This window comes from Thunnus albacares, chromosome 23, assembly GCF_914725855.1.
Source record: "Thunnus albacares chromosome 23, fThuAlb1.1, whole genome shotgun sequence".
NCBI classification, from domain to species: Eukaryota; Metazoa; Chordata; class Actinopteri; order Scombriformes; family Scombridae; genus Thunnus; species Thunnus albacares.
Genome location: NC_058128.1, coordinates 17,984,365 through 17,997,607, shown reverse-complemented (window position 1 = coordinate 17,997,607; position 13,243 = coordinate 17,984,365). Strand labels below are relative to the sequence as shown.

General features: G+C 44.3%; 1 protein-coding gene and 1 long non-coding RNA gene across 18 annotated transcripts in view; one reads left to right on the top strand and one right to left on the bottom strand.

Moving 5' to 3' along the window:
- Positions 1-13,243, bottom strand: part of LOC122975619 — a 292,897-nt gene that overhangs the window by 159,445 nt on the left and 120,209 nt on the right. For 12 of the 14 annotated variants that reach the window (XR_006400749.1, XR_006400748.1, XR_006400751.1 and 9 more), the window contains exon 2: positions 987-1,053. The exons of the other annotated variants lie outside the window; for them this stretch is intronic. This is a non-coding gene — a long non-coding RNA (uncharacterized LOC122975619). The remainder of the gene's footprint in view (positions 1-986; positions 1,054-13,243) is intronic. 14 annotated transcript variants of the gene reach the window in all.
- Positions 1-13,243, top strand: part of sox5 (SRY-box transcription factor 5) — a 111,193-nt gene that overhangs the window by 17,799 nt on the left and 80,151 nt on the right. For all 4 annotated transcript variants that reach the window (XM_044344140.1, XM_044344138.1, XM_044344137.1 and 1 more), the window contains exon 3: positions 7,115-7,337. In XM_044344140.1, the coding sequence (XP_044200075.1) occupies positions 7,115-7,337 (223 nt within the window). The remainder of the gene's footprint in view (positions 1-7,114; positions 7,338-13,243) is intronic.

Here is a 13,243-nt window from a genome sequence, read left to right as displayed (position 1 = left end):
AACTGTAAACCAAAGTCCTGGGACCATAAGAGAACACACACACACACACACACACACACACACACACACACACACAAACACGCGCGTGCAAACACACACATACACACACCCACGCTGTGTTATCTGTAGCTGTTGATTTTATTACTCCCGATGCATTTAGATAAATTTATCTTTAATAATTAATCGCTAAAAATAAACACAAACATTCCATTACAAACATTATGTACAATATTTTGTGCAGATTTTGGCCTCGTCGCTGTCCTTTTTAGGTCATTATGGAGGGACAGCTGCTAAACATTCTTCATCCCCTCCTTAAAAAATTCTCATATCTTCTAAAAATAACACAGAACTGCTTTCTAGTCCATTTATTGACAGCCCAAGTGAGAGAGTGTTGGCGTGTGTGTGCTTATGTGTGTTTGGGATGACTTGTGTTGTTGGGGGGGGGGGGGGGGGGGGGTCTCATACACAGCATAATAGTTGATGTGGATTATTAAGTGGCAAGTATGTGTCTGGCGGGTGGGATGAGAGCTTATCCGACTGCCTGCTTGGCACGTTGTAAGATGTGCGTTAAGTTTTTTCTTCTTTGGGGGAGGAGGGGGGTGGAGGGGGTTTACAGTGTCAATCCCTTCACCGCTGACTGCCAGTGAAGAGTGGATGGAGAGAAATAGAGAGAGAAATGGAAAGGGAGAAGGAGATTTACTAGGTGGCTGAGGGTGTTGGTGGGACCCTAAGGGAGTGGTGGGGGTTAGTGGGGGTCTCTCTCTCACTCTCTCAGGGCAATTGCCGTAAAGTGATAGGGGGAAGTAAATGGCTCATTGACGACCGGTTGACTTGGAAGTGAGGCAGCGAGGGAGAGAATGAGGAGAGATGGTTGGGGGGGGGAGTGGGGGGTGTGGGAAGGGGAGGGGGGGGGTGACGAGATTACAGCTTTATCTTGTCATAGTAAATTAACACGGCGGCGGAGAAGCGCTCGACTACACACTGACCTCTTCATCCGGCCTGCCTCGCGTGCCTGCTCAGCTTTAACCCAGCCGCTTTACCTGCCTGATGCAGCTGTAGACAGACAGACACAGACACACACACACACACAGAATAAAAAAAACAGCACTCTCACATATTTTAAGACTGAAAAGTGCTTGATTATTCACTTTTTTAAAAATGTTGTTTATATATACAAACCCTGCCTCTTGATAAGAATAGTACTGTTCATGATGGTTTGCAAATGAATGTAGTTTAGCTAAAAGGGTGTTTTATTGGAAGTGAAGTTCTCACTGTGCTGCTGGACCCTGATTGGCTGAGACAAGCTCACAGTTCAAATGCCTTATGGGAAGGGAACCACAGTCATAAACATGGATTTTTAACTGTATTTAATGATTCAAACCCAAAAAAAAACTTACTGTATTTGAAAATGTTGAATTATTATAAGAAGGTGCCTATGAGTTTGTAGTGCACGTACAGATATAATTGTTTATTAACTGTCCTTCTTGCTTGCTTTCTTTTAGATCTTTTATGTTTGTGTTTCCTTGCACAAAATAAATGTTTTCACATCAGGCAGAGGCAAGCATCTTCTCTCATAAATGTGTTAATGGACAAACACTAATTATTTCATTAACAGGCGAGATGCACGCTAACGCAATACAAAACTATAAAGATATTTCATCAAGCATTATTTCTTATTCATTTTCCTCCACAAGCTCTCTTTTTCCCTCTTTTTGTGCAATGTGTGATTATGTTAGTGTGTGTTTGTGTGTTCATGTGAATTTGACAGATTTAACACAGTCATTGAGCAGTCTTGAGACACAGTGGTCACACTTAATTTCTCATGCCAGTGATGCACTAATGAATCAACACACGCTTGCCTGTCAACAGCGAGGGGTCGTGGTAAAATATACTGGCATATATTTTAGCCAAACTGCTATTTAAAATACAGAAAATACAGCTGCATGTTTTTAGATAAGGAAAGGGCAAGAGTGTTACTCTCACATGAGTTCAATTAGACTATTAGAATCGGGACATTCAAATCAAGTAATTCAATGACAACATGTAAATTTGTTTTTTGAAAATCATCATTAATATTAATATACCAAAATTATAATTATGTTCAAAATTTAGGGATTTAAAGCTCAACCATATTGTTGGAACAGGAGGATAAAAGTAATGTGTGTGTTTGCTTGCATGTCCCAGCCTGAGGGACCTCCAAGTCAAAACTGACAGTGTCTGTGTTTACCCATGGCATGTAAAGGGATTTGCTGTGTGTGTGTGTGTGTGTGTGTGTGTGTGTGTGTGTGTGTGTGTGTGTGTGTGTTTGGCAGTGTACCGGAGGTGAGTTAAGTCTATGTCGTGGAGATTGGCAGCTCTGGCGTTAAGATAAGTCTTACCCCCCTGCAGGAGTGATCAGTGACATTCTCATGTGTGTATTTCTACACTTGTGTCTGTATGTATTTTAGTTGAGCAGCTGTTTCCAGTTCTTCCTACTGTCACATTGTCCATGCCTTGATCCACGACGATGCGCCAAGCATCAAATATTGTTTTTCACACATGCACCTTGCAAAGCCTGAGACATGTCAGGCTATGGCACACAGAGAGAGAGAGAGAGAGAGAGAGAGAGAGGGAGAAGGAGGGAGATAGTTTCTTCTGTTGGGCAACAGAGAATGAGTAAGGAAAGAAGACGAAGAAATAAAAAAAAAAAAAAAAGAACATGAACAGCGGCATCTGTGCTGGCTGTGGGAAAAAAATAGCATTTGGATTTTTTTTTTTCTTCCTTTTTCTGGCAAGAGTTAAGTGTTTTTAAACCAACCTCCCCTCACAGATGAGCTTAAGAAGACAAAAGTTGTTTAATTCGGTTCCATTGCAGAGGCAGTAAAAGGATAAAGAGAGTGAGGCGCAATTTTTACTTTGTTCCAGTCATTTGGAAGAGAATTGACATCTGCAAACTAAAGGCAGAACCGCCCACACTGCCAGCCTGCCACATCTAGTGCATATAAATACATATATGCAGGCACTCACACATTTACACACACACACACACCTACAGGCTATGTGTGCACTCACAGTGTCAAATATACGCACAGAAATGGCAAAACCTGCTCACACGCATGCACCGAGACGAGGGCATGAACGTTTACAGTATCCAGAATTCCTGTTTGTACTTATGAATAAATGAATGTTGATGAGAAAAAAAGTTTTGCAAACCCGCGTTACTGCGGGAGAGCGCGGAAACACGTCGGCGCTCACACACGCGCGCGCACACGGGCTGAGTGACACCCGTTTACAATAGTGAATCTGTCTTGTCTTTTTTTTTTTTTTTGATCCCTACTGTCTTGGACTTTGCGGCGCAAATCGCCGGGGTAAAAAATGTCAGTGAGGCGCGTGGATTATATGCTGGGAGGTTGATGGGTTAAAAAACATAAGCCATTTGGGATAAGGCTGTCTGTCTGACTTCACACATAAATAATGTCATGGGCCCTAATGTACCAGGTCTTTGAAGAAGCCACGGCTCCCTGCTAATTCCCTTTGATTGGGAAATGACCTTCATTGTTGGACGCAGCGAGATGACATCTCCCTGGCAGATTCTCGACAGAGCAAAGAGATCCGACAACCCCGCTCCCCTCCTCCCCGACTCCATCCCTCCATCCATCCCCCCTCTCTCTCCCTCTCTCTCTCCCTCCCGTATTCTTGTTCTGTTTGTTTTGTTTGCGCGACATCTTTCTCGAAAGAAAGAGTGCGGCTGTTTTAAGTAGGCGCTGGATTAGATAAATGGGATGTGACAGGTGTGACCGCTGCCTTCAAGATGCCTCCTTTCCTCTCTCTCTCTCTCTCTCTCTCCGTGAATCTCTCTGTCAACTCGCTCTCTCTCATTTCCTCTAATAACATCGCCTCTCTCTCTCTCTCTCTTCCTCTCCTTCGCCTTTCGCTCTTTCCCTTCTTTTGACTTCTAGCCGCTTACACTCTTTCTCTCCCTCCGTCTCGTTACATTTGCATGTCGTGCCTGTGCTGATGCAACTCGTAATCACAAAGCCGCTCATTTGAAGTCTGAATTTCCCTAATCTGAAGAATAGGAGAGGGCAAAGGAAAGAAAGGGAGCAACAAAAAAAAAAAAAAAGAGAGAGAGAAGGAAGAAAGACAGGAGCAGGTCGAGCCGTCACTTGGTCAGGTGCTGAGAGGAGAAGAGTAAAGTCTTTCAGGGCTTTGAGATCACAAGACACTTTCCCAGCGTAGCACGGCCTTCATCCAGTGTTAGCAGCCTAAACAGTGACTGACTGAAGCCTATAACTGGTCATATATATACACAACTGTTACAGCCATGTCATCGCTGTCACACTCTGTCCCTCCGTTACAATGCAATGTGCAAGAACACTGGGAGAATTAGTGAATTATTGAGTGTGCTGACTTATTCAGAGTGTGGAAACACACAAAACCAAAGAGAGAGAGAGTCGGTGAAGTGTAAAAAATGCCAAGTGATAATGGTCTGCTGTACCTTTCATATAGTGTTTGGCCACTGACAATGAAAGCATCGTCAATATTGAAAGCCTCTGCCTGGCTTTATTCTCTCAATAGTTTGTGCTGTATGAGAAGTTTTTTTTCTCCTCTGCTCGGATGGATGCTTTTATAAAAAAAAATACTTTGCCTATAGAATAGAAAAGAATAGAACCCGGAGTCAGTCAGGGTATAGATGACTTCATTGTGGACTGTGATCACAGTATTAAGTTCCACTTCCACCAGCAGCCAGCAAGTTAATGATTAGAGAACAATCTCCGCCTTAATACATAATAATGTCATCAATACAGCTGGAATGTTCCCTTGTCTCTCTGCCTCTCTGCTGTCTCCAAACCCATCGGCTGATGACGATTCAGCCTCTAGGGGCAATGGCCAATGTTTCGGGGCCCGATATGCAGCCAAGACTTCCTCTTCCATGTACTGCTCATTGTTTACAGTCTGATTAGCAACTTGAGAAGCCAACTCCTGTCATTTTTTTTCAAAAGCAATTGTGCAATCCAACTTTGAAAGCAATTTGTTTCTATTATTACATGAGTCCAATGTTTCTCCACACAATACACAAACATCAGTACTTTTTATAGGTGTTTTGGGTCCAGATGACATTTCGGCTAATACATTCCGCCTCTTTTGCTCCCTACGTGGACTGTTTACCTGTATGCATGATCCTGTAGAAATCACCGCCTACATTTCAAGTGCTATACCTGCTCAAAAGCGATTGGTCAAAACTGCTAAGACTGCAAACGGAAACCAAAATGCTTCCGATACTAAAATCTTGTCCTTGCCCACAGAATCTGCATTCATATGCAGATATCTGTTTATAGAGATTAGGCTCTCTGTCACATGCACACACACACCCACACACAGACAAATGGAGATACTGGAAATGTGTGCCGCTGTCCCAGGTGGTGTGCTCCATACTGGAGTGAGATTAGCCAAAGATTAACCCTGTGGACCATTGACCCTCATGTCTACAAAGAGCTGAGCTGACAGACTGACTAGCTGATTGACTGACTGACTCACTTGTTTCTGTAGTTAAACAGCACGACACTCACCTGAGCGCACCTGTGTGTGCGCGTGCAAGCATAATATATGTATTTAAATGTCTGTAGGACGCCTGTGCTGATTACATTTACAACATGTGTACATACAGTCGTCCACACACACACACACACGTGTGGCAGAGAGAGAGAGAGAGAGAGAGTGTGTGTGTGTGTGTGCGCTCTTTGGAAGCTGACGCCGTCCTCCCTCTCAGTGTCACTGTTAATTGGGCTGAGCCGGCATTAAGTCTATCATGCGGTCTGTCCACACAAACACCGGTTTTATTAGGTCAAAGATTAAGATGCTAGAATTTACTTACCGTTCAGCTGCTGTCACGAGAGTTTTTGTTTCTGTTTATTCTTACTGGTCTTACAGGAAGTTAATCTTTTTTTTTTTTTTTTTATTTTGTCTGACAAACAGAAGGATTTTTAATGCATAACCCTATGTAACATATATAAATTGAAATGTTTTTTTTATTTTATGAAATAAATCTTTATGGTCTTTTTTTCACCCACATCAAATGTGCAAGTCTAGTTTATGACTAAGGGAAGGCTTACCGGTTTTAATGAAATGGTTGGTTTTGAAATTATTATTATCTATTACACATACATCAGCTGCATCTGTGGGACCCCAGACAGTGAGGAAGGTCAGCCCGTGTCATCAAAACACAACTTGAGTCACTTTATGACCTAAAAGTCTGTCAAAATGAAACTGAAAATAAATGTTTGACTTTAAAGAGTACAGCTTTTAAAATTAATTTAGAAATCAACTTTGTATTTTTTTTTAACTTAAGGGCACCCGTGATTTCCAAAGATCATTCAACTTACCTTTTAAAGGCTGTGTAAACTTAGTAAGTCTAAAAGGATGCAGGATAATTATTCATAATGACAGCTTGGCAGAAGGCACAGAGCTGTACTGTGAGTTGTATATATTATATTTTTTTAGCTGTCATGCCGATTGTTGTTTTGTCTGTTGTGAATTTTTTAGCCCTTTCAGTCCTTTCATAAGTTTATGGAAATGACTTGACACAGTTCCAAAGCTTTGTGTTTTGAAAAGGGATCTATTTTTTGAGACTTTTGATGGAGTTGCATCCTCAGCATTAATTGTCACGAATCTTAGGACAAAAGTAGTGAAACTTGGGCTCGGGAGTCGTACAGTAGCGTTGGACGTTCCTCAAAGGAGAGCAGTCGAAGGCTTTGTAATGAAGAGTTAGCGTGACTCTGAGAGTGTGTGGAGTCTTTTGCTGTTGTTTCATGTGCTCGTTCTGTCAAGTACCTCCAAGTCAGTCAAATGCAGATTCCAGAGGACGTGAGAGAAAAGAAGAAGTATGCCCTAACTTGAGATAACTGGCCGGGGATGAAAGTTGGTTGCATTGGGCTATGAGAAGGGGAGATGGAGAGAATAAAGAGAGCAAGTGAATTAGAGAGGGATGGAGATAATGAGTGGGTATATGCCAGCTCCTCCCCCGTCCTCTCCTCCTTTTCTTCTTTCACAGTTTGTTTATGCCTTTAAGTTTAGCTAATTTTGAATCTAATCATTTATTCCTCTCTTCTCCCCTCCTCTTCTCCTTCCCCTCCAGGACCAGGACGGCACTAAGGGGAGCTCTCTGAGTCCTTACCCCCAGCACAATGCTACCTCACCGGGCAAAGAGGAAGGCGGAGGTGGGGGACGGCCCTGCAGCGACGGGGGCTCGGCCGCGGGCGCCCTGGGGACCCCCGAGAGACGCAAGGGCAGCCTGGCAGACGTGGTGGACACACTGAAACAACGCAAGATGGAGGAGCTGATCAAGAACGAGCCAGAAGGTCAGTGATGAAAAGGGGACGCCTGCGCGGCCAGATGTGTGATCTGTAGCTCCCCGCCATCTCTCTGGCTCTGCGCCGCTCTTTTATCACATTCTGTTGTCCTTTCTCTCTTCTTTCTTTCTGTCTTGTTTTCTCCATGGCTCTCTCTCTCTCTCTCTCTCCCTCTGTTATGAGCTCACCAACATTCAGATGAGAGGCGAGCCTTTGTTTTTCCAGCACACAGACAGACAGCATCAGCTGTTTGGGTCCATTGTCCACCATGCTTTGCATATTTATCACAACCTGACAAATAAGATGTGTGTATGCCTGCGTGTGCGTGTAGTGGATGCTTGAGTCTGTGATACAAACATACTTGAATATCTTCACAACTCTCCAAATGTTTCCTGGCTTTATTTTCAAGGGGGAAGTGGGGGAGGGGGGGCACTCACATTAAGATTTCTCTCAGCTAAATAATCAGAGAGGGTTAAATGAATCTTACCACCTTTTTAACATCTTCCCACCTCTATAACCTTTTGAATGATGCTCTCTCATCCTTCAGCTGAAGATTTCACACACTGTTTACTGTAAGAGGCTAAACCAGATTTTTGCCCAGGGCTACATAGCTTAGCTCGATTAGCCCTGCATTTCATTCTCAAATTTAGCCTTGGGCTAACAGTTGGAGTTGAGAAAAGAGATAAAATTAGCCCATGGCCAACTCTAATTTCCATTGAGCAAATAAACGTGGGCTTAAGTCACTATGAAGTGCATGTGATAGTGATAATGTGATAAGTAGATGACCGACAGGTGTCCATCTCCTTTAGGAAGACGGGATAGTATAAATAACATTGTATTTTATTGGAGGAGGAATCTTTTGTGTGCTACACAGGGAGGTAAGTGTCAGTTTCAAAACAGGCTCCTGAAGCTGGTCTTGCTCAAGGGCACTCAAGCAAAGCTGTACACCAACACAACCACTAGATCTTCTTGTACACCTCCATACTTTCCTTTCAGCTTCCAAATACACTGCTGCTGTGTTAAGATTTCTCTGAACTGTATGCAGCCTCAAATGACACCAAGCCCCAAAGTTTAAAGAAGAGTGAAGCAGTGCAGTGTATATCTGTCTTGAAATAAAGGTGAACATGTGCACTTGTGTGTGTGTGTGTGTGTGTGTGTGTGTGTTTGTGTTCCCCCAGTACATCAACAGGCTTTCATTTCAAGCTGCGATGTGCTAACCTTATTTTTCAGGCTTTTCTGTTAGGTTTTCAAAGTGGCCGAGACTGCTGGTCAGCTCTCGCCGTCTGGTTGTTTTTATTCTAGTCGATAGAGAGGCCTGTTGTGGCACATTTTACCAAAAAAAAAAAAAAAAAAAAAAAAGAAAGAAAGAAAGAAAGAAAAAAACTGGGCTGTTTGTCGAGCTGAGCTGTAATTGAGGTGTGTTTTGGGTTGTTCGCTGCTTCGCTGGACCTCATGAACCGGCTGCACAGGAAAAAAACAACAATAATGGATCTTTATGAGTCAGCCAGGGCAGAGAAAGAGAGAGAGAGAGAGAGAGAGAGAGAGAGAGAGAGAGAGAGGTGGGAGAGGGAGGAAGAGAGATGAAGAACGAAAGACAGAAGGAGGAAGAGAAGGAGAGAAAAGGGAGAGTGAAGAAGAGAAAGAGCAGTGTCTTCACAGAACCCATTAGCAGAGAGCCACAGTGGTGCGGCATCCAAACCAACCCGGAGCATTATCTGCCCTACGTTTAAATGAAACGCGCCAACAAAAGGCCCCAGCGCCTCCAGACCCAGCACACACACACACACAAAAAAACCCTGGCCAAGCAAGAGAGAAAGGAAGAAAGAAAAGAGAGTAAAAGAGAAGAAAAGGGAAGCTGAGAAAAGATGAAGAGAGGCAGAGGGAAATGGAGAGGGGGGAGAAACAACGAGGGGCGGTATTGAACGCGAGATAGAAATCCCTTTTCTGTGCCCGGCTAGCTATTGTTTGGCTGTGTGGCTCACAAAGGCCATTAGCAGCAAACAGCAGGTTGGGATGAAAATTTAATGAAGGCTTTAATCATTATGAAAGGCCTGGAATATTACTGCTCTCTCTCTTCCTCTGAGTCTCTCTCTCTCTCTCTCTCTATCTCACACACACACACATGCTCACACACCGCTTCCAGCTGGATCAATGATACACACGCACACACACACACACACACACATACACATTTAGTGTGGAGGAACATTAACACCAAGAGGGATGTGAACAAGGGGCCAAAGACACAAAATGGGTCAGAAAACGATAAACATCTCGAAACAGAATGAGAAGCTTCACTTATCCAAGGCAGGCCTTGAGCTAGACATCACACTTACACACACACACACACACACACACACACACACACACACACACACATATAGACAGTCACACACAAAAAGTATGGCTTAAGTTTGAAAGATATAGTTTAGTGTCTGTGGCTAGTGTTGCTCTACTTAGGCTAGATGAATGTAGAGTGGTAGATACTAGGTCAATGTGTGTGTGTGTGTGCGTGCGTGTGCTGTTTAAGCCTTTGGGAGCATGTATACTTGTGTATATGTATTTGCATATGTATTAGTGATGCGTGTGCATGTGTGTGTGTTTTAGGAGAAGTACTGCATTTAGCTGCATGCATGCAAGGTGTGTGCGTGTGTGTAGGCTGCTAATAAATGACTAGCCATGTTGTCCCCCATGGCCTGGCCTAACCATGCTCCACCACTCTCCTGCTCTCTCCATTCATCTCCTGTCTTACTCTACCGGCCACCTGCTACCCTGGAGATGCACACTCACACTCTCTCACACACACACACACACACACACACACAGCTAGCCCCATCTTTAATACATTCTTCAGGAGCGACAGGGAGGAACAGCGAAGATAAGAATGCCATGACACTGCCTTGCTGACTTGTGTGTACGTGTGTGTGTTTGTGTTTGTTTGCCTGGAGTCAAGGCGAGAGGCCGCTGGGTGAGCGGCTCGTGCTGGAGTGTGTGTGTGTGTCATTACGTGGAATAATGAGAGCAGAGTGCAGAGCGTCACGGGAGGCGCAGGGTCGAGAGGAGAGTCGGTGCTAAAACCCAAGAGAGGTTGCCACACGTCCAGGATGAACACATACGCTTACACATACGGCTAAACACACACACCTGGGCTGGATAGTTCCCTTGGACTCGCCATTTAACCCCTCGTGACCCCCGTGCTGCAGAGCAAGGCCTGGTGATAATCTATTAGAACACCTGCGGGAAAATAGACTTGCACTAGATTGATGGATATATAGATGGATGGATAGATAGATGGATATACAGTGAGCTGCGAAATAGAAGAGAAGAAAAACGAGGGGAATTAAAAGGAGGAGAAAACATCACTAAATGGGGCACAGATGTTCCTCTCGGCCCCTGGAGTGGTGCCTCCACTGCCCTGGACATTCACCAGACACTCAGCCTCATTCCTCCTCTCCTCCACTCCTCTCCTCCTCTCCTCTCCTCTCTCCTCTCCTCCTTCTCTCCCCTCACAGCTTAGACTGAAAGTGGCTCACATTAAGTGCCAGCTGAGCTCCATCTCTGGACCCCTCTGCTGACCCTCTGCTACCCAGCTACAGCTACCCGTCACTGGGGCTTCTTAGCCTCAGGACTCAGTATTATGTTTTCTCTCTTTTTTTCAGTGTAACTTGTACAGCAGAGTAAATAAAGGTCATTAACTAGATCTTTGTATCTTCTGAGTGAACCTACAACTCGTGATCTGAGGGATTTAGACATTTGGCCTAAATGATGTCAGACGTTTTAGCACAGTGTACTTTTATGTTTTAACAATGAAAAGATTAAACTGATTATATTGATACAGCAGCGATTTAAAATTCTAACCTTGTAAGATCTGCTATAATGTTTTACAATTTTCATGTCCTACCATATAACAATAACTTAGTGCAAGGAATCCGTTCTTGAATAATTCTGCTCTGAGCTTCAGTTGCTTTGGTAGCTGCTTGCCTCTCTTGGCGGTCACCTAGTTGGGGTCGAAAAATGGCAATATTCTTGTTGTTTTACTGAGTCAGAGTGCAGCTCCGGGGTCAGACCCTGGCCTCTATATTTTATGGCCTTGATCCGGACGCACGTGCGGGGAAACAAGAGGAGACACACACTCAAGCGCACGCACACGCACTGTGTACAGGTTTACAGCCGTGCCGGCAACCTTGAGGTCAACCAGAATGGTGTTTTTATGGTTGAGCGTACTTGCTGTTTCAAGTCGCTCCAAGGCACTGGTTTCCATACTGAAAATGCCAACTCAATGAAGTGACAATGAGATGTCACACAACACACACAAACGCGCACGGACACGTACTCACACAAGCACGCACTGCACTTCATCTATTTTCAAGGCAGGGAGGAAACCCAGGGCTTGCTTTTAGAGCGCACTGAGGCATTTTATAGGACAGCACTTAGGCGAGGCCATTGTGCCACACAAGCACACAGTGGCCGGAGCTCCCTCACGCCTCCGTACACTCCAATGGGTGACAATGGGAAGGGCGGATACATTCTGCCAAGAAGAAGGAGAGAGAGAAAGGGAGGAAAAAAAGAGAGCCGGAGAAGTGGAGGGACCAAGGCCGTCTCTCGTTCATCCGTCCATCAGTCCACCCCCTCCCCTCCCACCCCCCCCCTCCTCTCCTTCACTTTGCTTAATCCCTCCACTGCTCTGCTATATGGGGGGTTATGTCAAACACACACACACACACACAGATGCACACACACTATAAACATCAACAATAGCATATACAACCCTTGCAAGTCATCACACGGACCTGCAACTTTTAAGCACACATCCCTAAGGGGAATTTGTGGACTGACACACACACAGACACACACACACACAAGCAAGGACACTAAACGCACACATACAGCAGCAGGTTCACAGCCCTAGCGTGGGAGCGGGCGAACGTCTTTATGTGATTTCCACCCTTTGTCGGTAATTAGTTAGATGTATAAATTAACATGAAGTGCAGCAGGACTCTCACAGCCATTGTTTGTCACGATCATTCTTCTCGCGCTTGGGAAAAGGAAGGCGAGTGAAACGAAACAGAAGGGGAGGCTGAAAAAGAGAATTGTTTTCTTTTTTAATTCACTACAAGTGAGAGAGAGAGAGAGAGTTTGGGCGAGTGAGAAAAAGCAAGATTTGTCCTCCTGTTCACCAATTAAAGAGCTCTAAATACACGGTCAGCATTCGCTAAAGAGAAGTTGACATCATGCTTATGAGACTAACTCTGCCTTGAACCACTTACTGGGGAGATTTGCACTCCATTTGTTTATATTAATGCAAGCCCTCCTATCCTGTCCTAATCTTGGTTAGAAAGATCACATTTAAAAAAAAAAAAGGCGGCCTTTTGAGCAAATGAAACCAACTTTGAAGCGGGCAAAGAGCTCACACTTCTTGCTGCTTATGTATGAAAACCAGCTCCTTTTTATGTATCATTTTATCTGTCATTCTTCTCAGTTATCCAAGTGTCATTATGTCAGTTAACTTCACAGCGTTTGTAGCAGACGGGGGGGAAAATCATCATGGACATGGCTCACAATTCAAATCGGGTCAATTCGGAGTTTTTATTTTGTTTTTTTTTTTGTTTTTTTTGTCTTTTGTGGCATGAGAAACCGGCAACGTCATGGGGCGAACCTGAGGCCTATTGTGGGGCCGGCCATTGTTGGCTCGATGAAAGGCGCATTCAAGTCACTTTTCTTATTGAATTGTTTTGCGTCTGCTTTTCGTGGCATTCTCTCTCCAGCCTTGCACGAGACAATCGGTGGGGATGAAACTCCTTTTCTGCCATTCTTCCCAGTCCAGATGAGCGATATTAAGGAGATGAATAGTGTGCATGTGTGTGTGTGTGTTAGTCTGTGTGTGTGTGTCTGTGTGTGTTTTTGGGAAAAGCAGT